Source organism: Podarcis raffonei, chromosome Z (genome assembly GCF_027172205.1).
Source record: "Podarcis raffonei isolate rPodRaf1 chromosome Z, rPodRaf1.pri, whole genome shotgun sequence".
Classification (NCBI taxonomy): Eukaryota; Metazoa; Chordata; class Lepidosauria; order Squamata; family Lacertidae; genus Podarcis; species Podarcis raffonei.
Genome location: NC_070621.1, coordinates 28,463,861 through 28,489,348, shown reverse-complemented (window position 1 = coordinate 28,489,348; position 25,488 = coordinate 28,463,861). Strand labels below are relative to the sequence as shown.

Here is a 25,488-nt window from a genome sequence, read left to right as displayed (position 1 = left end):
CACCCCCGCTCATTTGCAGATTGGGTTGCAAGGATTTGTCAATACTGAATTCAGTCCTCCATATTTCTGTGGCAGTTTCTGCATTTTATTTTGTTTAAATCCTCATGAAAACACTTCAGCACTTTTGTGTGCATATCTCCTAATTAACACATTTTTGCAAACCAATTCCCCATATATAATCCATTCTTGCAGGCTATGTGCACTAATATGTTTATTTCTATGAAAACTTTCCTCTAATATAGGCATTTTTGTAAGCATTGTATGGTTGGCTGGCATAGCAAATTTTGGATAAGTGTAGATTTTGAATAGTACACATGTTTTGGTTAGCATATTGTTTCAGAATGTGTGAATTTGCTAGATTCAGCTTTAAATGCACACTGAATCAAATTCCTCCCCCATCCTTAGGCTTGATCTACCTTACCAGGGCTGGCCCACCTATGAGGCAAGGCAAAGTGACCACCAGATCTGGCCTCCAAGAAATCAATTGCCCACTGTTGCCACCACCATGGTTGTTGTCAGGGACTGGGCAGAGGAGGAATGGTGGAGATTGCCTCCCCATCCTGACCCTTCCAGGGAGGAGGAAGAGGAAGACAGTATAGCTTTACAACAGGGGTTTGAGGGAGGTAGCAGCTCAGAGGCAGATGAGGGGGAAATCCAGGAAATCATGGGAGGGCCAGAACAAAACCCAGCTGACACATTGTCATTAGAAAGCCTTCCAGATCCTCCATCTCCCAGAACCCGGTAAGTCTTAAAAGTAGGAGAGCAAAGAGCTCAAAGACAGAGGGCATGTAGCTGCACCCACAGAAGTGACGAATGAGGAAGTGGGAGAGATGAGGGGTAGAGATTCACTCGGGACAACATCATTATCCAGGAGGCTGGGTTCTACAGCCTCCCTCTGTAAAGATTGAAATAAAAAGGGATGGTAAGAAACTTTCCCATCTTTATAGTTTCCTGGGCAACCAGCCGGAAGCTGCTGACAGCATCCTGACAGTGGTAGTGACAGCTGCAGAGGTCAGCAGCCCCACCCCATGCTGCCTCTACAGTGACAAATAGGAGGTGCTGTTGGTCTTCTCCTACCTCTAGGGAGGAAATGGCAAGGGTTTCTCTCTGGGGACTCCTGCACATGCCCAGGTGATTCAGAGCGAGCCCATTCCTGCACCCCCAGCAACAGCCTTTGATTCCCAAGTCATGTATTGGGTGAGGTTGGTTTGATTCCCCCTTTTGTTCCCAGTGTTGATCTTTATTCCCCCCTTGTTCCTGATGTAGATCTTCACTCACCCCTTCTTCCATGGCAGAGGTGCCATTTTGTGGTTCACTTCAGGTGACAAAATGTATTGGGCTGGTTCTCTCTCTCTCTCTCTCTCTCTCTCTCTCTCTCTCTCTCTCTCTCTTTCACACACACACACACACACACACACACACCCCACCCCAGAGTAGTATCCAGTATTTTCTACTTGCCTCTGGGATGCCCTTTGAGGTTTGCAGCATAAGGAGAAATAGAGAGGAACCTCTATGAAGGTCAACAAAGACAACTTCTGTTAACCTATAAGCAGATAGACACAGGACTGTGATGTAAATCATTTGGCCAGTCAAGAACAAGAAAAGTCATTCTGGTTAATTGTTTGCAATTTTATGTCTTAAAAATGAAATATTCAAAGTACTTTGTCTTTCAAATGTCAACACATTATATAGTAACTTTTACTATTTACAGCAGGGTTGTTGTAATGGTCTTGTAGAAAATACATGCTTCTGGTCTGAAAACCAGAGCAAAATGCAACAAACCATTTCACTGCAGCCATTGAACATAAAACCTGTACAGTTATCCAGCCAGTGTTCAGAGCAGGAATACAAAAAAAGGAAATCTATTGTTCCCTAGCAACAAAGTTCAAGCCGTTATACTACAATTTCAGTAAGTTTAGAAGTGTTGTTGTTAGATAGGAATGGAAAATCTTGGCATACATTGTAAACATCATTACAATTCATGAGAAAGCAAAAACAAAGGAAAAAGACTAGTAATTGACAAAACACTGTATGCTAGGCTTCTCTTTTTGTTTATAGACACCTTGTTTATGAAAGTTTCAATGTTCTGTCATGGTTCATCATCATACATGTGAAATATTGTCAAAGACCTACAGATATACTAATGTTTATTAAGAGGCTAAAGTTCACCACTAAATCTAAGAAAAGATTGTAACTGGCAAACACATTCTCTTGGACAGATAATGTAAAATGGCAAAGGCCAAGAAAATCCCACAACAAAATTGAACTTGAGGACACCCAGTTTCTGTTAAGGTCTCTATAAGCCAGCATTTGGAAGGGCAATGAGTAGGACTGCGGACCACAGAACACGTAAAATCTAACACATTTTGTCATTGTGTGCTAAAAATTGGCTCCAGCTCTTTTGTTTCTCTCTGCTTCTGGTGATTTTGCTATTTCTCCATTACAATCTTCCTTCATACAGCAGCCAACATTATACCTTGAGCATAATTGATGGAAAAAGTGGGATACATTTTTTCAAAAAAACCTACCCTTTTCAAATGTTGCCCTCTTTCGTTTGAAGGGCAGCAGATTACTGCCAGCATGATCATATTCTTCTTCTTTAAACAAAAAATAGTCTTGCTCACCAAAGCCCTAGGTTTCAGTCATATCTTAACATGATATGATGGGAAACACACTGCACTTTCTAGTAAGGTTGGAACCATCAACAGGAGATGAACACAAGGACGTATGTTCTTTAGATTGTATTACCAATGTTTTGTGTTTGCATATAACTTTGCAGACTGACCAAAGTGTTCTAATTTGCTGAATAGTTGAATGGTGACAGATTTACTGTTCTAGTTTTCACTGTCATTAAAAGACAGAATTTAGTTCTGCTGGTAGTGACATTGCCTTGGTGGAATGGTTTAGAAATATCCGGAGGACCGTGTTCCAGATGAAATACAATAGCATGAAGAGGAGGCAAGTCAAGGGTTTCAGCTAGATCACCAGGGTTTTTCCTTACATTGCTAGTCTCTTGTGATGTTGAGGTGACCCCTGTGTGTCCCAAAGGGCAGGGCTGCTGCTGACATAGGTGTGCAGAGAGGAAGCTGATTCATGCTCAGCTCAATCTACTAGGGCTCAGCCTTGAGTTTTCTTGTCTTGCCTCCTGCAAGCCTGTGGAACACTGAACACACACCTAGAGGACACTCACCCTGCAGCAGCACAGAAGTAACTAACCTGTGGCCCTTCAGCTTTTGCTAGGCTTCATCATTCCTTATCATTGGGCATGCTGCTGGCTTTGGCTGGCAGGCAACATCTGGAGGGCTGCAGGCTCTCTCTACTCCTCATCTACGTACTAAGAATGGCATGCCAGTTGTTTTCAATCCAGATCATTGGCCAGCTTGGCCAATGGTCAAGGATGCTGAGAACTGTAGTCCTAAAAGTTGTGTGGACCCGAGATTGAAGAACACTGATCTAGTTTACAACCTCCAGACTCTACCGCCTCATGCCATCCTCATTCTGCTGAAGGCATCAACCAGATCTGGGAGCCAACAGGCTGCAATATAATAGAAGATGTTCTCTCTCTTTCTCCACCCACCCCAACTCCTTTATCATGGCAGTTTTATATTTCTATGCAAACTTTTAAAAGCACAGGCATCTTATCAGAAAAAGGGACAACGACAACGTATGAATTTGGTTGCTAGTTGAACTCCTCCCAACTAATCTTTGCTGCTTCCAATCTCATGTCTCCTCCACTGACCATTATTTCCTCAAGGCTCTAATTCCACCCACTTCCCCCTCTGCCTGCGCTCTCATGTCCTTTAGCTACCCTGAAGGACCATGAATCACTGCTGAGCACTCTTGTTTCTCTGCCCTTACTGGCTTCAAGCCCATATCAACCTTCTGCTCTTTCAACCCAGTATGAGGTTTACATCCCACCCCTAGGGTTGGTGTGATTTCAGATTCACTCTGCATTTGGGAGTGAGCTTTCTCATCTCATCATCTTAATAGTCATATATGGTGTTATGTTTTTAAATTATATGTGGTTAATTAATACTTTGCAAATTAAAAAAGTAGATTAAGGTGAGGTAAGGGAGTGGAAAGGATCTAGCACTCTGCGCTCACATTTCCCTGTTCTATAGTAAGCCCATTATACTTTATATATGACCATTCATAAGTGCACATGGCTGCCGTCATCTTCTCTAATTAAACTTTAGACTTCATTCCATTGCTGATTTGCCACACTTTACACAACTGGGGGTCTCAGGGGCCCACTCCTCATTCAGGGCTCATCCATACATCCACTTGTTCCATGCTTTCTAGGCATGGATCAGAGATGTCTCCCATTTGCCCCTCTGCTTTCCCCAGGGGGAAAAATGCTCTTTAGTGCTGAATTGGAGCAAATATCAGTCTGCAGAAAACTCTCCCAGGCCCATGTCTAGAAAGCACAGGACAAGTGGAAGTGTGGACATGACCTCTGTTTCAATCTCTTGCCGACTACTACCTGAGAGCTAGTGTTCCATTTCAGTGATGCCCTAGCTGCCCTCTCCAGGTTTTCAGATTGGAATGGGAGCTTCTGCATGCAAAGCATGCAGCTCTACCACTGAGCTACAGCTTTCCCTTAAAACAATTAAGTCTCAGTTACAACTACAGGAGTGCATTGTTAAGCTCTTGCTCTCCAAGTACCTGCCTCTGCAGCCACATACTGGGGTCAGTTCAAGATGATCTATTTATTGGGTGTTCATCCTTGTTTGCACAAAGTTTGCAAGGAGGTTATACAATGTCTGATGTTTACTGAGAGCTTGTGAGGTTATACGATGTTGCATCAAGCAAATGTCATCACACACATTTCAACTGCTCCCCCTCAGAAAGATAAAGATGATGATGATGATGATGATGATGATTTTGTAGGGAGCAGGTTTCTTGGGCCTGAGTGCTAAATCTACTTTAATTGTGCAACCTGAATTTGCTGGTTGATGCCACCTGCAAAACAGTGACTGCCTGGAAGCTGCCTCTGCTTTTCAGTGTGAGTTGCCTCCCCCTACTTTTATTTCACTTCCTTTTGTTATGATGTCAGGCAGCCTCCCTACAGCATTTCCAACTCTCTGCCCTACTTCCTATACATTCTGTTGCCCTGAGGCCCTTTGTAGTTTTTCCACAATTGTCACCCCTTTCCAGTTTCTTCTGCCCTCTTTGTTTTCCCTGTCCTCTGTTTCACACCCCAGTCCCTATTTCAGTGTATTCCCTCCCCTTCTCTGCAGCCATTCTTCTCTTCAAGATTCCAATTTCTGAGGTGGTGTTTCTTCAACTAGTTCTCATCTCATTCTCTTTTGTTCTGCCCACTATGCTCTTCCAGTCCTTAAGATGATGTGAGGACAGACAAAACTGGAGGGATGTGAATATTTCATACCTGAGAACTCCCTTCAGCAGACTGAATGTTTGCTAATATTCCAAGGCATCACAATAGTTCAGCCAATAGTAGTCAGAGGCTTTGCCACCACTGCAAGAACACAAAATCTCCTAGCACATCCCATTGTGGACTATTTATTTAATTGCTCATTAGAAAGTCATTTGTGAATCCCCCCCCTACTTTTAAAAATAATAATAATATGAGGGGTGGGAGTAGGGAGATAAAATTGGCCAAGTGACTGAATATCCTACTCTGATATCCAACTTGCCTTCACTGAAGCATGCCTAAAAGGGCCAGTAGGTCTGCTTTTAGCAAGGTTATGTGGGATGGCATAATAACAGAATGTGTTTGTAAGGAGAATGTGGTTTAAAGTAGAATGTAAGTCAGGAGAAGCAACACATTCTGTACATTTTATTCTATGTATATCCTCAACCCATTTCTCCCAGAAATGGCTTGTATGTGCTTTCTGGCAATTGCACTTTCTTTACAAAGGCTGCTCACCACTTGCAGAATGGCAAAATGTCAGTAACTCATCCACATTTCCTTTTGCGCCACATTTTTAGGCACAGGCACAGGCTTCCCAGGTCTGTATCTGAGCAGGTTGTCTTTTTTGTCCCATCACTTTCCCATAGAAAACCCATGTTTTACTGCTGAATCACAGCAAACGGCAATGGGATTTTCCACAGATTGTCATTTGCTCCGATCCAGCAGTAAAGTGTGGGTTTTCTGGGGGGAAGCAGTGGGACAAAAAGCAAAACAAAAAACCGCTGAGACACAGAGCTGGAAAGCCTAGAAAGTGCAGACTAAACGTAAGTGTGGATGAGCCTTACGCCAGAATGATTCTTTGGATCAGGGTTTCCCAAACTTGGGTCTCCATCTGTTTTTGGAGTACAACTCCCATCATCCCTAGCTAATAGGACCAGTGGTCAGAGATGATGAGAATTGTAGTCCAAAATCAACAGTAGACCCAAGTTTGGCATTATCTAGGCCAGGGATGGGGACATTTTTCAGTGTAAGGACCTCACTTAATTCTGAGCAACCTTTCAGGGACCATATGTCAATGGTGGGTTAGGCCAGAGGCAAAAAAAATAAATGGACAGGGAAATTAATACAAATTTGTATCTTTGTAGGGCAGTAGTTTCTGCACACTCCTCTCTATCCAGGTGAGCAAGAGATATTACCAGTTTTCAAGGCTACATCCCAGCCAGGCAAAAACACTCAAGGAGGGTGTGAAGTAAGGCTGGTGAGGATGATAACCTGGGGTTATAAGGGTTCAAGGGCTATAAGAGAGATGCTTGGAGGTCTGCATTTGGCCACTTGAGCCTGAGGTTCACCACTGCTGGTCTGCATTCTATACAACTACATCCTTCTTAAGATTTCAAAAAAGCTACAGTCTGGAAGCACCCAAAACATGTTGCTTTAAAGTTAAATCTATTCAGATGTTCTGCACAATCACCATTCATTCCTATGTACAGGATTTGCACAGAAGCTGAGCTTGGAGGGCTGCGTCCTTGACCTCAAAGTGGAAAAATAACAGGTTTTTTTTCCTGAATTTCAGAAGCAAACATGATAAAAACATTTCTATATACCACCACCCTCTGGTGGCATGATTATTTAATTATTTTTTTTCTAATCCACATTTTATATCAAACAATACCTATAAACACACCTAGGAAATTCTGTTCATTCATTGGTAAACGCCAAAGAGGGAAAAGAAAAGTATTCCATTTCATTTTATGAGCTTTTGGCATAATAACAAAAATGACAACATTCAAGGCAGCATTAAAACCCATCCATGGTTGGTAATATAAAGTGCATTTCCTGCATATAATACAAATATATCTATATGGAACTCAAGGCACACACTAACGTCATACGTATTACATACTAGAAATGCACAATTTCAAGCTAATAACTATTTAAGAAGAGTTTCAAAACATTTTCTTCCCTTCTGGGTATTTTAAAGCATTTTGTTTTAAAAGGTACATCAATTCACGAGCCTCAAATGATAGAACTGCTCAAAACATTGCTAGTGTTGACATCTTAGATCAGTGCTAAAATATATCACCATGAGTGCACTTCTTACATAAAGCCCAGAAATTATTTCTGTGAATTAAAAAGTGCTTGTCCATTTTAGCCTGGTGTGTGGAGGTACTAAAATTCGCCACAATTTCATGGGGAATGACCCCCAGGTCAGAGCTAGCAATACAAGAACAAGGTACAATACTAATTATTTTGTCTGATCTCATTAACTGGATCCAATGGTGTACAGTATTTTATACCATAAAAGGACCTAAAGGAGAGTGAATTTTCCTCTGAGGCACCCTCCCTCCCCCTTTCCCTCCCTCCCTCCCCCCTCCCAGTGGTCAAAGATGAAGAACATCCAGAATCTGGACCACTGACGAGCAACAAGTAGGGAGAACTCAAATGTCAATGTTATTTGGTGGATTTATATCTGATGTTCATAATCAAGCCCATCCCTAACAGCTAGTTGTCATATATACCCAATATAAACCAGCTTGGGAATATAGGAGCAATGAATATTAGGATATTAACTCTCATGAACAGGCATTGTGATTAGTACTTGCTTAGTGAGGACAAATTATTAAGCACCTGCTTTTCCTTGCTAAAAAAATTACATCCACTCATCTGGGCCCATCTGTATGACCAAGTTGACATTCCTGCGGTTTATTGCTGATTTTTTTGCTTTTGATATTAACTGTGTATTTTACTTCTTTGTGGTTACCTTATGTTTTCTAAACTGCTTTGGGTGGCAGTGAAAGTGGATTCTAAATGCCATCATAAAGAATTATAGAAATAAAATGAATGAGAAGTTGAAAGAAAAATGGGCAAATATTGGTGAACTCAAAAAACTGGTTGAGTTGGACTGTACATCTGAGGGAGCAAGTGCATGGTCACTTCATCATGATGTGCCAGACTCTCCACAGTCAGGCTTTCCCATCTTTCAGCATTTCCATTTGTCATATGAAGAGGCCCTGAAGTCTACACTAAGACTGTCCTTCATTCTTTTATTTCAGAAGAGTGCCAGGGTGTTTGTATTCACTTTGATGAAACTTCTCACTTAAATTGAAAATCACTACCTTCTACCATTGATGCTGATGGGAATCGCTAATGGCCAAGCCTGCAATCCTAAGCATGTCTACTCAGAAGTAAACACCGCTGAATTTAGTGGCGCTTGCTCCCACCAGGTATGTGTGATTAGGATTGTAGACCAAATGTGCATGGCCTAAATCTAAACTTGTGAAAGACACAAAAACATAAGGTCCAGGGTGATAAACCAGCCACCAGTAACCTGGATGTCACTCAACGGACTTCTTCATTCAGCTGGAAGGATCCTTTCCTCATCCTCCCCATCCTCAGCACAATTTTTAGCTGGAAAAAGCCTCCTATCAGAGCGAATAGGAAGCATTTTTTCTAGCCTAATTGTGGCCCAGGGAACTGCAAGTGAGAATGGATGCTATGAATGGTATCTCCCTTGCTAAAAGCACCTCTCCCACAGTGCTTGAGAACTGGTGTCAGTGGTAGACTTTTCACGTCCAATTGATGCATGGAGGACCAGGATTTTCATGAAAAATATAGCTACTAGGATGTTGCAGGAGAACAAAATCTCCTCCTCTCCAGCTGCAATCTCCATGAAGATCACCATCCCCACCTGGCAATTTATCTTGAGAAAAGATAAAATGCTTTATATTCAAGACGAATTGCTGGGGGTGGGGGGAGGAGAGAGAGAGTCTGCACGTGTGTGTGTGTGTGTGTGTGCTCTGTGTGTGAGAGAGTGAGCTCAGGGTGGCCACACACATTCTTCTTTTGGCCCCTACTTCAAAGCTGGCAAATTTGCAATAGGAATGTTAGATGAAGTGGCATCTCTATCCGTGCTTCACCATTTAGTATCCTCTGAGTTGGCAAGCAAAAGGGCATCTTCCCTCAGGTCTGTGAACACGACTGTTATCACTGCTGAGATTCCTGAAATCTGGCTTGCCACTTTTTAACTGCCCACAGAGTGAAACAATTTGTCCTATAAGGCAATGACTAACAATGGTTTATCTGCAATTTATTAAGAAGGTCATGGCGTGACAACACCCTACCTATGAGGTGTGAAGTATAGAGGGCCAGTTTTCTACTTGGCTCAAAGTATTTGGGGGTGTTTCTTATACCCTGGAGTTATGCCTGAAGGCCCCTTAAAAGCATAGCTTGTGCAGACTGCTTGGTGGATGAGTTGTCAGACCAAGGAACAAAGGGTGTTGGCCAGACCACAAACATATTGTATGCAAGTTATTAAAATTAACAAAACTGTGTCCTGAAGAGGGAAAGAGAGAACACACTCAATATTTTGCCCATGTGAACCATTTCCAAATGAAATTCAACACCAAGAACGCCGCTTCCAAATGTTGAAGGCAGCCACCCTAGAACTAACAATCATTGCCATCTCCCAAAGAGTTTTAAACAAACGATATTAAAATACCATCTTCTGTCACATTTAAAGGCAGTTGGATATGTTTTCCCCCCTCTATATTTATATATACACAGAGTTCTGATCTAGAAAAGCCAATACAATAAACCTTTACTTTAATGTTTTTTTAAAAACAGGCAGTCTTTGGTGATGCAAAGGCAGAGATCGATGTCTTTTGTTTGTTTGTTACCTCCTGCCTATTTCACTCTGTCTCATAAAGTGAATATTGTTGGCACTGTCAGAAAGTTCTAGATACTGCTCCACAGACAAAACAAAATATCCATCATAGCCCTGTACTTTCCCTGTGCTTAAAAGCTGCTGTTTCTCCCCCTCTGTCCAAGCCCGAATACCTTCTTCACCATCTTGGAGTCGCCTTTGTTCCTTAGTCCAAGCTTGAGCCACAGCTCTCTGCCTGGCTACCTCCAAGACATGGTTCTTCTCTTCTTCCACAGTAGTCCCGTACCGAACATTAAAGCACAGAGAGCCGTGCTGGAGCTGGATATCAGCAAACCGTCTAGTCCTGCCATTGATGATGGAAGTCATTTGTGATACTGTGACGTTGACACCGTTCTCCAAAATCCGACGTCCCCCAGTGTTGCCTATCACTGCAAGGTCTTCTTCCAGAGACCCAAGCTTGATGAAGTAGTGAGTGTCTCGCCCATCTATTGTAAAGTGCAGGTCCTCAAGATAGTGAGCATTGTTGAGGATGGCAGCGATGCGGCGGCTGTCTTCATTCGCCACCCCAATCACATCAGCTGTTACCACGCCATCCTTGATGGCAAATTTGATACCTTTCCCAAAAACTGAGGGAACTGCAGCAAATCTGGGCAGCTTTGCTTTCTCCACACATCTTCCATTGCTGTATTTGGGGGTCATGGGAAGCTGGTCCAAGGAAATGAAGTTTCTGAGCTGCTTCTGTAGTTCACACTGAATGCCAAGTATAGTCTGGAAAAGAGAAGATGCATAGCATATGAAGGTACGGTTTTTGGAGTTGTTAGAGAAACATGCAATACGTTTCTATTGCAACAACGTAACCTGGTTCACACTTCACTTTAAACCATAGTTATCTAATGATTAAAGGTTAATTTGCAAGGTACTGGTGCACATGATGGGATGCGGGTGGCGCTGTGGTCTAAACCACAGAGCCTAGGGCTTGCCAATCAGAAGGTTAGCTGTTTGAATCCCTGCGACTGGGTGAGCTCCTGTTGCTTGGTCCCTGCTCCTGCCAACCTGGCAGTTCAAAAGCACATCAAAGTGCAAGTAGATAAATAGGTACCGCTCCGGCGGAAAGATAAACGGTGTCTCCGTGTGTTGCTCTGGTTCGCCAGAAGCGGCTTAGTCATGCTGGCCACATGACCTGGAAGCTGTACGCTGGCTCCCTCAGCCAATAAAGCGAGATGAGCGCCACAACCCCAGAGTCATTCGCGACTGGACTTAATAGTAAGGGGTCCCTTTACCTTTACAGTGGTACCTCGGGTTAGGAACTTAATTTGTTCTGGAGGTCTGTTCTTAACCTGAAACTGTTCTTAACCTGAAGCACCACTTTAGGTAATGGGGCCTCCTGCTGCCGCTGCGCCGCTGCTGCGTGATTTCTGTTCTCATCCTGAAGCGAAGTTATTAACCCGAGGTAAAATTTCTGGGTTAGCGGAGTCTGTAACCTGAAGCGTATGTAACCCAAGGTACCACTGTACTGGTGCACATGGCTAAAGTTGTGGGTCCTTCACAATCCTCCCTGCCCATGCTGCCACACTTCCAGGAAGTGTTGCAGAATTCCAGCAATACCCCAGGGTATGCACTTCATGAGAAAATAGCATGATGGGATAAATCAGGGTTTGAAGCTGCACTGTAAGAACAGACCTCTTCTTATGTGGCAGCTGAGGACTCATCCACACCATTTGTCCTGCACTTTCTAGGCACAACTTTGTGTGTTCTAGGCACAACCACTGTGTTCATGCGGTTTCTGTTTGCCCCAGTGCTTTCCTTGAGAAACCCACTCTTCAACACTGAACCAGAACAAACCACAATTCGGGTTTTCCGCTGATCACTGTTTGCTCAGATTCAGCAGTAAAGAGTGTGTTTTTGCAGGGAAAATGCCACAGGGCAAAACAAAAAAGTGCTCAGACATCACAAAACAAAAACATCACACTTTAAAGTGGGGACTTGTGCCTAGCAATGCAGCATAAAATGAAATCTGATTCTACTTCTCTTTGCCTCTCAGGTACCCTCTTGTGCATGGGAAGGCAAACTAAGGCCCGGGGGCTGGATCAAGACCAATCACCTTCTAAAACCGGCCCGCGGACAGTCTGGGAATCAGCGTGTTTTTACATGAGTAGAATGTGTCCTTTTATATAAAATGCATCTCTGGGTTTTTTGTGGGACCTGCATGGTTTTTTTACATGAGTAGAATGTTTGCTTTTATTTAAAATGCACCTCTGGGTTATATGTGGGGCATAGGAATTTGTTCATCCCCCCCCCCCAAAATAGTCCAGCCCCCCACAAGGTCTGAGGGACAGTGGACCGGCCCCCTGCTGAAAAAGTTTGCTGACCCCTGCTCTAGTGGTTGTCTTACAAGATCACGATTTGCATGTGGACATTTACAGATCTGTGCAGCAATACCTTATCTTACGTGCAATTGACTTGCACATTTTCAACTATACGTGGTTGAAGATGGGCTGGTTGAAATTGTGTAAGTCAAATGCCAAGCAAGGTGCTCTTTGTGCCAGGTCCACTGCTGGCATGAGAATAGCGTTGTTGTTGTTGTTGTTGTTATTTGCATTTGTTAGCCGCTTTATCTTGCCCAGGGAAACCCAAAGCGACTTACAACCAAATAACCAAACAGGCACCCACCCACCCACCCTGCTCACAAAGCAACATTGAAAACAAGAGAAAAAACAGAAGAAATGCATGAAAAAATACCCCACCCACTTCTAAAAGGCCACAGGGAGTTAAAGGCCAAAGGCCTGATTATGGAGTAAAGTTTTTGTCTGGCTCTCCACCTTGCTTGTCAGGCAAGACCCACTCAATGCGCCAGCTCTGAACGGTTCTCACGAGATCTTGTGAGGCAGCTGAGTTCCAGCAAGATCATCCCTGGTGTGCTGAGCACCATGCCTTGTGCCCCAAGCAAGGCAGAAAGCTCGAAAGTTCTTTTCACACTGGGTTCACTTGGGTTACCCATCATGAAAAGAACTTTTAAGCTCTCTGCCTTACTTGGGGGATGGGAGGGGAAGGGGCAGGTCCACTCAGCATGCAGGCTTTGAGATGCTGCTGCAAGATTTCACTAGACAACCCAAGTCCCCCCCCCCCCACTCTGAGATCTCATGAGAGCATTCCAGGGCCTCCTAGAGCTCAAATCAGAATGAATGCTCAATAAACAGTGGAAATCAAATAACATCCATACTATTTTGTGCAAACAAATCAGGATGGATGCTTAATAGAAAAGGCTATCAGCAGAGGTCCTTGTCTTCTCTCCCCCTGTATGGAGAATAAAGTGGTCCCATAGGTTACAGAACTAGTATATCTCTGTTTTAGAGTAAGTGACATAATAAAGTCACTATGAGATTGTGGAGCTTAAGGGAGGAAAACGTTTTGCACCGATGGTTGGGGCATCTTGGACCATGGGGAGCCTGCACCCCTGCCCTCCAACATAAACACCAAGCGTGGGGTGAAGAAAGAGGAAAATAAATATGTATCCTGTTTTCCCCCTAGAAGTCACATAATGCAGGAATGTGTCTTTTTGCTAACCTTTCCAGGGTCCCACTCTTGGGTCTTTGTTTGAAGCTGTACAAGTTCATACGTTGTCTCCATAGCATCCACTTCTGGCTTTGGGAATCCCGGGAGTACATTGTGAAGCTGAAACCCAAACAACTCAAGCCAACTTCCAATGTCTACAAATAAAACCAAACAGAATACAATTAACATGCTGAAGACAAGAAGTACTGTATGACAATTATAGAAAAAACAAATAGGGCTGCCATACACCTGGAATTTCCTGGACACAGCTGGGATTTGGCCCTCGTAAACAGCGCGTTACACGTCTGGGAAAATCCGGATGTATGGCAACCCATGCTGGCAGTGTAGATTTGGGTGAATTTCCTTTAAAAAGGCTAAGTTGAGATTTTTGCAACTTTGCTAAACAATTTGGCTACAAAAAAGTTCAACCACTTTTGTGTCCGGGTTTTCACTTTTTGAAACCCTACAACTATAGAAAAAAGAGATTCGAGTCTTAAAGAAAAATATTTCAAGCCTCTCCCTTCTTTGGCTGCTCAGATATGAATCAAAAGGTGCTGTAGACAAGGTGACAGGGTGGAATATTCAGAAGTGTTGCATTTCCCATAGCTGAGTGATATCTGGAATTATATTCCAACTTGTGGCCGTGTACAAATATAAGGTCATATGTGTTTTAAATGCCTGCTGAAAACTTTTCTATTCCACTACGTCTATGTAGGCATATGTATATTTCCACAATGGTTAATTGATGTCTGTTTTTAACTTTTCTATATGTTTTTCTGTATGGTTTTATGCATTTATATTTTAAATTGTTTTGCTATATTTTCATGAAATAGCAGTCTATAAATATTTTTTTATAAACAAACAACCCAAAAGAGAGTAATTTTGAATGGAAAAATAACAGTGCAGAGAAGAGGTGCTTAACCCTTTTCTACATACATGGCTTGCAAGGATAAACATGTATCTGGAAGCTCGGGGAAGAGGGAGGGAAGCAGCTTGTTAGCAGCAATCTGAAGTGGGAAAATTGGTGGCAAGGAATGGTCAGGCACACTCTTCCACTGCTGATTCTCCACGGTCAAATCACCTGCTCCTGAAGTTGCTTTCATTTAATTCTTGAAAAGTGGCTGTTGAAAGATGTGTTACATTTTCCTGTAACTTTCATGTTAGGTCACATAGAGCTGTATCATGGGAGAAGTGGAGTGACAGGTACAGGATAAAAAATGTAGGCGGCAACCTACATTTGACGGAAGCAATTCTGTTTCCATCGCACTGCCCAGCTCTGATCAAAACTACTTTATTCATCTCCCTGTCTGCTGTTCTGGAATTTTATGTAATATATTACACAATAATTCTGTTATTCCACACCATTCATTTCAATGCAAATGGGGGCCAGGAATGTAATCGATTACGTATCACTTGCAGATTGAAAACAACAGCAGCAAACAAGGATGAAACAAGGATGAAACTTGAAAAAAAAATATTGTGGGGTCCAGGTAAGCCCCACCCTGCATAATTAATCACATGACGCAGTGCATACGCACCATTTGAAAGGGAATGTCCATTAATATTGTGGGGGCCCAGCCCCCTCAAATGTTTACTGTGGGGGGCTAAAGTCCCCATGACCCCTAGGAGCTCGAAAATACGAATTGTATAAACGGGATTGGTTTCCATTCTGGATGGAAAATACGAATTGTATGAACTGGATTGATTTTTCTGCCTGCTATAGCAACTGTAATTCCATAAAATTCAAATTGCAATACAGTAAAACCTGATTTAAGAAAGAAAAGAAGCAATTTGATCAATATGAGTATTTAATGCACTGGATTTCCCATTTCCCATCCTGAACCACAAACCACCTGAATGAAGATTGTGGACCACAGTTTGGGAACCCCTAGTCTACCCCCAGGTAGGCAATAACATGGGGAAGAACATGCCTGCATACTGCCTTAAATACCTGGGATATTCAGTGAAATATGACTTTTGTTTGGTATACTGGTTTGCTGTTGGTATTTCATTCTGCAACTCTGCATTGCTTTTTTCCATTTTTCTGCTCCTCCCTTACCTTCTTTTCCAGTGTCTACATGTTTTTGCATGTAACAAAAGTTCAATTAAAAGTTTAATAAAAAAACAACAACCTGGAAGGAAAGGGTGGTATAAGAAGCTCCATTCCAGCTATGTTAATGATTTCTAGTTTTAAGCCAAACAGTACAAACTGAGAGCATTTGCAGATGACTTAGTATTGACGTTACAGGAGCCAGAATCTAGCACTAAAAGGGTTTTAGAACTAATTCAAGAATTTGGTCAAGTGGCAGGATTTAAACTGAACAAGTTGAAAACTAAGGTTTTAGAGAAAAATTTAACACCGATTGAAAGAGAGAGGTTTCAGAATGAGACAGGCTTGACTGTGGTTAAGAAAGTGAAATATCTGGGGATTAATATGACAGCCAAAAATGGGAACTTATTTAAAGATAATTATGAAAAATGTTGGACGGAAATGAAAAAAGACTTAGAAATTTGGTCAAACTTGAAGCTTTCACTGTTGGGTCGTATTGCTGTGATCAAAATGAATGTATTGCCTAGAATGCTGTTTTTGTTTCAAACATTGCAAATTGTGGACAAGATGGACTGTTTCAAGAAGTGGCAGAGAGATATTTCTAGATTTGTCTGGCAGGGCAAGAAGCCCAGAATAAAATTTAAGATATTAACTGATGCCCTGCCAGACTTTAAACTTTACTATGAATCAGCAGCCTTTTGCTGGTTGAAAGAATGGCTGCTTCTGGAAAACACAGACATTTTGGACTTAGAAGGTTTTAACAATGTATTTGGATGGCATGCATATCTGTGGTATGACAAGGTCAAAGCGCATAAAGTATTTAAAAACCATATTGTCAGGAAAGCATTGTTTATCATTTGGATAAGATATAAGGACTTATTGGAAAATAAAACCCCAAGGTGGCTGTCACCAATGGAAGCAAAAGCCCAGAAAAAGCTCAATATGGAGGCCAAATGGCCGAAATATTGGGAAATTTTGGAACAAGAGGGAGATAGACTGAAACTGCAGAGTTTTGAGAAACTAAAAAACAAAGTGCAAGACTGGCTTCATTATTATCAGATAATGGAGGCATATAATTTGGACAAGAAAATAGGCTTCCAGGTGGAAAAATCAAAATTAGAAACAGAACTGTTAGAACCCAAAACTAAGATTTTGTCAAAGATGTATAACTTGCTGTTGAAATGGAATACTCAGGATGAAACGGTGAAATCTGCTATGATTAAATGGGCACAAGATGTTGGACATAACATTATGTTTGCTGACTGGGAACAGTTATGGACCACAGGTATGAAGTTTACGGCATGCAATGCCTTAAGAGAGAATATCATGAAGATGATATACAGGTGGTACATGACCCCAGTCAAGCTTGCAAAAATCTATCATTTGCCCGATAATAAATGTTGGAAATGTAAAGAAACTGAAGGTACATTCTTTCACCTTTGGTGGACGTGCCCAAGGATTAAGGCTTTCTGGGAAATGATCTATAATGAAATGAAAAAGGTATTTAAATATACCTTCCTGAAGAAACCAGAGGCCTTTCTTCTGGGCATTGTCAGCCAATTGGTGCCAAAGAAGGACAGAACTTTTTTTATGTACGCTACAACAGCAGCAAGAATACACATTGTAAAGTATTGGAAGACACAAGATCTACCCACTTTGGAAGAATGGCAGACAAAGGTGATGGACTATATGGGATTGGCAGAAATGACTGGCAGAATCCGAGACCAGGGAGAAGAGTCGGTGGAAGAAGATTGGAAGAAATTCAAAGACTATCTACAGAAATATTGTAAAATTAATGAATGTTAGAATGATGTTGGATAGAAATTAAGTGGTTTCCAGCTGTAATGCTTTAAGAGAATATGAAAAAAGGGTTATAAATAGGTAAAAATCTAATGGTAAGGATTTGCTGAACCAACAATTTGAAGTGGAATACAAAAAAGGGAGGTATGAGGAGGTCCGGGAAACAAGCTAAAGGAAAATAAGCAATGGAAAATCTGTGTGTTTTTAACTATGTTTATTTTGTATTTTTGTTATTTTTTCATTTTTATTGTAATACTTTAAAAAATCTTAATAAATATCTTATAAAAAAATGCTTTCTAGTTTTAAAACTTTTATGCAGTAATTTTTTGTGCTGTAATCTTTTATAGTTTGTGTTGTGTGATTTCAGAGGACAGCCTTGCTCTTGCCCCCTGCTGTTCATTGTTAAAGGCCTCTGGCTATACAAAATAAATTGACTGATTTCTTAATTCATTTTGTTTCAAAATTAATCAGAGATTCAATGAAACTGTTTGCAGAAATTGTCTGAACATATTCACAAGATCCACTGTCATAAAAGCATTGGGGGAGCCTTTTCTAGCCTGAGGGAAGTGTTCCATTCCAGGGACCACATGTCAGGCCTGGACAGGGCCAGAGGCAAAAGTGGGCAGAGCAACAGAGGTAACATTTACATCTTTGTACACTGATGTTGGGAGACCCTGATGTTGGGAAAGATGGAGGGCACAAGGAGAAGGGGACGACAGAGGATGAGATGGTTGGATGGTGTTCTTGAAGCTACCAGCATGACTTTGATCAAACTGCGGGAGGCAGTGGAGGACAGAAGTGCCTGGCGTGCTCTGGTCCATGGGGTCACGAAGAGTTGGACACGACTAAACAACAACAACACCACACTAAGATAGTTTTCACACACTCTCTCTCTCACACCCCTTTCCTAGCTATATCCAGGCGGACTAGAGACTTTGTAAGAGTTCAAGGACATAAGCATCTGGACAGGCTTGCAAGAATGTTTTTAGCAGGTGCCAAAAAGAGTAAAGTAAGGCAAAAAGACTTTCATTATTTATTATTTATTTCATAAAATTTAAAGAAAACCGTTTGATTGTAAGAAGCCATTTACAAAAAAGCAAATAATAATAATAATAATAATAATAATAATAATAATAATAAAAAATTACAGCCCTACTTTAAAACATGCAAAAGGAAAAACAAACAAACCTAAAACTAAAGCAGATTATAAAATGACCTCAACTTTCTAAGCATCTGGACAGGCTAGCAAGAATGTTTTTAGCAGGCACCGAAAAGAGTAAAGTGGAGGTGCCTGCTTGATCTCAAGAGGCAGGGAGTTCCAAAGTACAGGTGGCACTGCGCGAAACAACTGAGTTCTTACAAATGCAGAATGAGCATTATGTGGCACTTGCAGCAGTGCCAATTCCACCGATTCAGGTGGTTGAGTGGATACATGTGCGGTAAAGTGATCTCGTAGGTAAAGTGGTTCCAAGTTGTTATATACTAAAAGTAACACCTTGAACTTATGTGCATGAAGCAGGCTCAGTGGTTTGCGTGTTCTGCAGAGAGTTCCAAAGGCCATACAGAGAGGTTAGGAGGATCCCCTTTAGCTCCTGGGCCTTAGGTTACGCACTCCTGTCTTTAAAATTTGGACCAGAAACTACCCTCCCCCACAACCCAATTAAATAAATGCTTTACCTGTTGTGTATTTAGCCACATCTTGGATTCTGCCAGCTGGATAATTATTTTCAAATGCATACAGATTAAATGGCTTGGGGTTGTTCTTCAGTTCTTCCCAGATATGGTGGTTTGGTGTTGTCCAGCGCCCAGCGATGACGTCATAATCTCTTTGCCCCAAGTGCACCAGTTTAGTGAGTGAATCATACAGCCCTCCATGGAAACCTATAATGAGCTCAAAATCTGAATTTGTGTCCTGATAGATCTCTCCGTAAGGGGTGTAAAGAATTTCTTTTATCACTTGACCTCGACTGCTGAAGATAGCTAAAGGTGTGCCAGTGTTGTCACAGGCAACATAATATTCTTCTCCACTGCTTAATTCCATGGCTATTAGGTGACCCTGAAGGTCGTAATACAAGGAAGTTATTTCTGAACTGCTGTGATTGTATAAGTGAGTAACTCTTACTGGGTTGGAAAGGTCCGCGTAGAAGAATTGGAGGTGTTGTCCAGAACTTGATTTGCTGGCTACCCGTCGCCCCAGCCCATCGTAGCAATACTGGATTGTCCACCCAGAAACCCTGTTGTAGGCTCTGTTCAGAAAGCCATTAGAGGTGTACTCAAAGATGTCATTTCCTCTTTGTTTGAGGAAACCATCCTCGTCCATTTTGTACTGAATGTCCCCCAGCCTTGTGATACGATCTCTGAGATCGTACCTCAGAGGAGTAAGCCGAGCGCTGTTTCCGTGGCTAAGTAAATTGATATTTCCATTGAGGTCATAGCTGTAACGCCACTGGGTTTTGTCATTCACAGACACAGTTTGAAGTTGGCTATCAGCATCATATTCATAGGAGTATCTTGTTATGTTTGCATCGACTCCAACTCGGATGTCGCAAATCACCATGCGGCCCATGTTGTCATACTGAACGGTCATCCAGTAGGCAATGGATTTAAGGATTTCGTATTGCACTTCAATCACTTGGCCATTGGCACTAAAAAATTTGGTATGCTTCATAGCGGTGGTAGTTATAACTTGGTTTAAGTCGTAATTGATTACGCTGAACTTTCCGAATTGTTCAGTTTTACCAGACACATCAACGTAGCGATACAGATCAATAGGGAGAGGGGTTTCATTTATCATGGCCTGCATGCTGGTTACTCTAAAGTTGTTGTAGCTGTAGTCAAATCTGGCATTCACAAGACCTTCTTCACTAAATCTGAATATCTGGCGGCCAATAAGTGGACCTACATATAAAACATTGGGCAAATGTTTAAGGAGAAGGAAAACAGCACAAAAGTAGATAATAGTAATAATAATGTAATAATAAAACAAGACTGCCGGAAGGACTAGCTACACTGGGGTCATCAATATGATGTCCACAAGCACCAGTGTGGCTGCCAGTACCTCCTATGGCACCTGTGAAATTAACTCAGTCAATATCCTGTCAAAAATTTACCACAGGTGAGAGGCCAGCTCTTTCTGCTCAGTTCTTATTTATGCTGGCTTGGCCTTTTCTACAATGAACAACCCCCTCCCTCTTAATGTACCCACATTCCACTGGAATGCAGGGCTGGATATCCACCCTCCAATCTATTAACAGAGGCAAAAGCAGCTTCTCTCTGTCACTAAACATGACATGGTGGTGACTGTTGTAGGTTCCTTTTCCCCATGATGGAGTGGCTGCTACCATTTTTTTCTTCTCTTTCAGTTGTGGCAGCCATTATGTCATGCTCCTATACTAGATGGGCTAAAGGTAACCATAATATTATTATTATTTTTTAAAAAAACCTTATAGTATTGCATTTTTAACTGTGCAGTGAAATGACTACTATATACCACAAATATATGACACAAGCACAGCCCAAATAATAATATACAGTTTCAACCTACCTGTTTGCCTGTATCTGATGGTGCAAATAAATCCATCATGCATCAAGTGTATTGTTTTAATAACACCTGATGACTCTTCATAAGTAAAGGAGACTTGCGTGGTGTCATAAAGAATCTCTGAAAGTCTGGACTGCTTGGTGTATTTGTAAAGAACCCTGCGCCCTGTACCCGGGTAGAGGGTCTGCAGAAGCCGTCCGTCTCTGGTGAAGTCCTGGATGAAAGATGCACTGCTGTCTGGTGGGGAATAGAGATTGCGGAAGTATCCAACAGACAGCATTGTCTGAAAGCTGTGGCGTACCATACTTGGCATGGTGACAGATAGTAGGTAGTCCGACTGGTCATACTCAAAGATGTAACGACGCTGACTATGCAGGAGAAGCATCACAGACTGAAAGAAAAAACACAGAAACAACAAGCACAATGACTTGCAAGCAATGGTGGCAAATTTGTTGATTTTGGTCACTCTCAGTTCCCCATTTTTCTGCTATTGGGCTCAGTTCTCCAAAAAAAATTTCTCTCTCTCTCTCTCTCTCTCTCTCTCACACACACACACTCATAACGAAAATTTGTCAGCGTTTTAATGCAAGTATCTCCTAATACACATCTTTTTGAAGGGCTATTTCTCCCAATATAATGTATTTTTGTATGTCATTTTCACAAATATATATATTTACCACAGTCTATGCATTTTTGTATGCATTACTTGGCTGTAGAAGGTGCATTGCAAAATTCAGAGAAGTATGAACTTTGAAGGATGGTTGTGCTTTGGCTTGTGAATGTGGAGAAGTGTGAATTAGGGAGATGTGAATGGAATCAAATTTCTCCCCTAACCCTACTTGCAAACGAGTTATAACTTTTTTCTTTTTTTAAAATCTAAATAGGGAATCCCATGACTAGTTATGTGTACCAATGAAAGCAACATAAAACCACTCAGGTTTCAGAAAGTCATCAAAAGGTGAGTTTGTATCATGAGCACAGAGCAGCAAAATAGGTATCGATCCTCCCCTTCATTTCATTTGAACAAGCTCTAGTGGCTTCTTGATCCTGTAAGACACTGAGCATTCCTAATTCATTCCCTTTCCAAGTAAAACTGGCTGGTTTAAGAGGCTTCAAAGTGACTCTTAGTACACCACTGCTGCAGCATCTGTCAATGAATCGGGTGCAGCAGGAATGTACAAGCTTTGCATGTGGGGAAAGCTTTTGCAAACACTATCCGTGGAGCTTCCTTTTCAGACATTGAGGCAGATGTGGTGTGTATCAAGGGTGTTGTAACTCCTCTCTCTGAAATGCCTGAAGCTGCTCCCAGAGACAGACTAAACTATAGGCTCGTTTTCTGCTCCCAAATGTTTACATGTTTGCTCCTTTTGCTGCACAGACCAAACAAGCAACAAAAGATGACATTGGTTCCCAACCTGGTGCCTTCCCACCCCTTTTGTTTAAAGTAAGTCTCCAGCCCTTGTAGAAAGTTATGAAACAAAGCGCGCCATCAAAAGGCAACATTCACAGCATACATTTAAAGCATACATTTAAAACAGTACAGTACCACTCTAAACAGCCATGGTTTCCCCCAAAGATTTCTGGGAGCTGCAGTTTGTTAAAGATGCTGATAATTCTTAGGGGACCCCTATTGCCCTCCCAGAGCTACAATTCCTATATTCCCCGTGAAGGATTGGCTTTTAAACTGCTCTGGGAATTGTAAGACTGTGAAAGGAACTGGAGTCTCCTAATAACTCACAGCACCCTTAACAAAATATAACTTCCAGAATTATTTGAAATGGAGCGATGATTGCTTGAAGTGGTGCTCTCTCTCCAATCCAGACCAAAATATCTAGAGTTGAAGCTCTGCGGCTGGCTGAAAGCAAGGTGTTGCTGCTGCGCCTACCCTACGCGTCAGTTGTTGGGCTGGGAGGTTGAACAGCCTAAATGAAGCCCCGCTGTGCCTCAGGTCTCTTTGGGGCTTCCTCAGTCATCATTGACATCCTCTTTGGGCTCTGGGGAGGATCTCCTCGCAAGCCACAAGAACTCTCCAGTTCTTTCCTGCCATTTCCTGGTATGATTCTATTTATTTATTTCCCAGAGTCGCATATATACACATGGTTGCATGTGAGTAGAACACACATACTGTAAGCATGTGGGTGGGTGTGCCTGTAATTGAGAGGCCTCTGATGAGATGTCCTGACATATTGTAATTCTCTTCATACAAGATAGGAGTAGTAGATAAGGGTGATGGCACTGGAGGTTTAGGCAGTGCTTGTCCGGTGTCGATTTTCCAGTGCAGATTACACTCCTCCCTGGAGCTGCTATTTGTTGAGGAGAGGACATATGTGGGCCCCTTTATAGTACCTGTATGCTTACCACTCTGCAACTAATAGCAGCTCCAGTCTGTGTGTCTAGACTTAACCCTCTTCTTTTGGCTCATCCAAACCTCATGTGGATGTTTATAGGGCGGCAGTGGTGGTGGGGAGATTACAGGAGATCATAGATCTCTCATTATAAAAATTAGTTTGTCCCTGTTAAGTCCCTTCCAGGCACTGGAGGGAGTTGGGATGACTGAATTGAGCCTTCCTGTCCACATTCCTGAAACACACACAAATATATGAACAATTGTTAGAAATGTCTTTTCAGCTCAACAAAATGCACGCAAACGTACTGAGACAGAATACAGATAGAATACAAGTTGGCTCAAGTCAGACACCATCCCAAACCATAGTTTGTACCAACTATAGTTTGGAACCCAAACCATGGTTTGAGTTTTCAAACATACCACAGGCAGACCCTGGTTTAGGGCTGCTTGTCTGCCTTCTTTTTTCATCCTCTCAGCACTCAGCTTCATAAGTTTACTCCCGTCTCTGTTGTGCAGCAGTCTCTGGAGGTAGAGGTGACCATTAACTACAGTTAGTTAATTCAGACATCGTCTCATATCATAGTCAGCACAAACCATGGTATTTACCTATGTCAAACCATTGTTTCTAATTCTGTCTTTTCCAGCCAGTCACAAACCATGGTTCTCAATTTGGAAATCACACCAAACCATAGTTTTACTTTATCCACATTTAGATGTGATGTCCGAACTGAGCCTATATGTAGTTTTGGATGTGGTGGGATCTCTTTATCACGACTTATTTTTACCAGGAAAGGGAATACAGAATCTACTCAGGTGCTTACGTATTTTAAAAGGGGTTCTGGAAATCCATGTTTGAGAGAAGGATATGTTCACATATGCATTTTTTTTTGTTTGATAATTATTAAATGCAAAGCAGACATTTGGAAATATTTTTTACAGTGAATGCTTTTTAAAAAAATCTGTTACAGGAAGGAAGATTGTTAAGAACCTTTTAAATAAGATTGGTTTTATTATCATTGTCATTGTGTAAATATGAGGAGTTCATATCTGAAATGTGTATTAGGCTCAGGGATCCACAAATTCACACACCAGCTTACCATTAGGTAAGTGCCTCTACCACTTAGTGAACAGGACCCCGGGCACCAACCAGTTTTATAATTAGCAGTTTTTAAGAAGTGAGTAGTAGCAGGAATATCCTCTGAGTAGCACAAGAAAGGCTCTTATTTTGTACTTTCTACATGTCACTGCATTGTCCTGTCCCCTGCAGCCCTCTGTGTATGCCAGAGGACCCAAGTGAGGGGAGGTGATTGGTAGTGGCCACAAATAATGGATGGCTAATAAGCCAAACCAACACTTTTTGATCCATGATTAATTTTATAAGGATTCTATCTCCCTTGCCCTTAAAAACAGATTGTACAGCTGAAATACGTTGTCTAAGTAAATCTTTATTGCATCACTGCTTGATGCTATTTGTAATTTTGTTTTTGGTTGCTACAGCTATTTGCTTTCATGTACAGGTAGAGAAATTTTAGGTGTTTCCAGCTGATGTGCGATTGCTAACATGCGGGTCCTTTTGGACCCGGAAGAAGGAAGAACAGATACATCACAGGGCGGAGCAGGCTTATATATGCTCCGCCAACACATGAGGGGGCAGGCAGGAACAAAACCCGTGTGCAAAATGTTTGTCGCCTGTATTAACGTGTGTATTTTTTAAATTCTTGGTGTGGAAATTGACAAGTCATTTGCACAGCAGTATTTGGTGGTATACCTGTGCATATTGCTCTGGGAAGGTGACCAGAAATCCCTCTCGTTCCCCGCTTTTTAGCAAGCTAGTAGCCATGCCAGTGTTTGTCTCATAAATTTCATTATGCTCTTACTTCATGCATAAAGTGAGTACAAGCTTTCTCCAACACTGTGATTAAACCATTGGGTTGGGAGGGGGGAAACACCATGAAGCTACACTCATGAGCTCAGAAGAACATTGGGGTGGATCCAAAACCATCCTTTTGTATGCAGAACTTATTCTGCATTCGCAGAAAATTCTTGCTTTGTGCTAGAGCACCAAGTGGGGCAACAAGTTATACCAAAAAAGGATCCCCCTTCCCTTGCACAAGGGAAGTGTGAAAACAATTGAGCTACCTGTTAAACCGCTTCACAAACT

At 41.9% G+C, this 25,488-nt stretch overlaps 1 protein-coding gene across 8 annotated transcripts in view; it reads right to left on the bottom strand.

Annotated features, from left to right (window-relative positions):
* Positions 1 to 8,087: 8,087 nt before the first annotated feature.
* The window catches only part of TENM1 (teneurin transmembrane protein 1), a 408,277-nt gene continuing 390,876 nt past the window's right edge, over positions 8,088 to 25,488 (bottom strand). For 5 of the 8 annotated variants that reach the window (XM_053373197.1, XM_053373199.1, XM_053373198.1 and 2 more), the window contains 5 exons: positions 23,748 to 23,849; positions 20,984 to 21,371; positions 19,117 to 20,337; positions 13,602 to 13,744; positions 8,088 to 10,805 (listed from right to left, as the gene is read on the bottom strand). In XM_053373197.1, coding sequence (XP_053229172.1) covers positions 10,047 to 10,805; positions 13,602 to 13,744; positions 19,117 to 20,337; positions 20,984 to 21,371; positions 23,748 to 23,849 — 2,613 coding nt within the window. In that variant the 3' untranslated portion in view covers positions 8,088 to 10,046. The remainder of the gene's footprint in view (positions 10,806 to 13,601; positions 13,745 to 19,116; positions 20,338 to 20,983; positions 21,372 to 23,747; positions 23,850 to 25,488) is intronic. The other 3 variants (XM_053373202.1, XM_053373203.1, XM_053373204.1) reach the window with 1 other exon arrangement.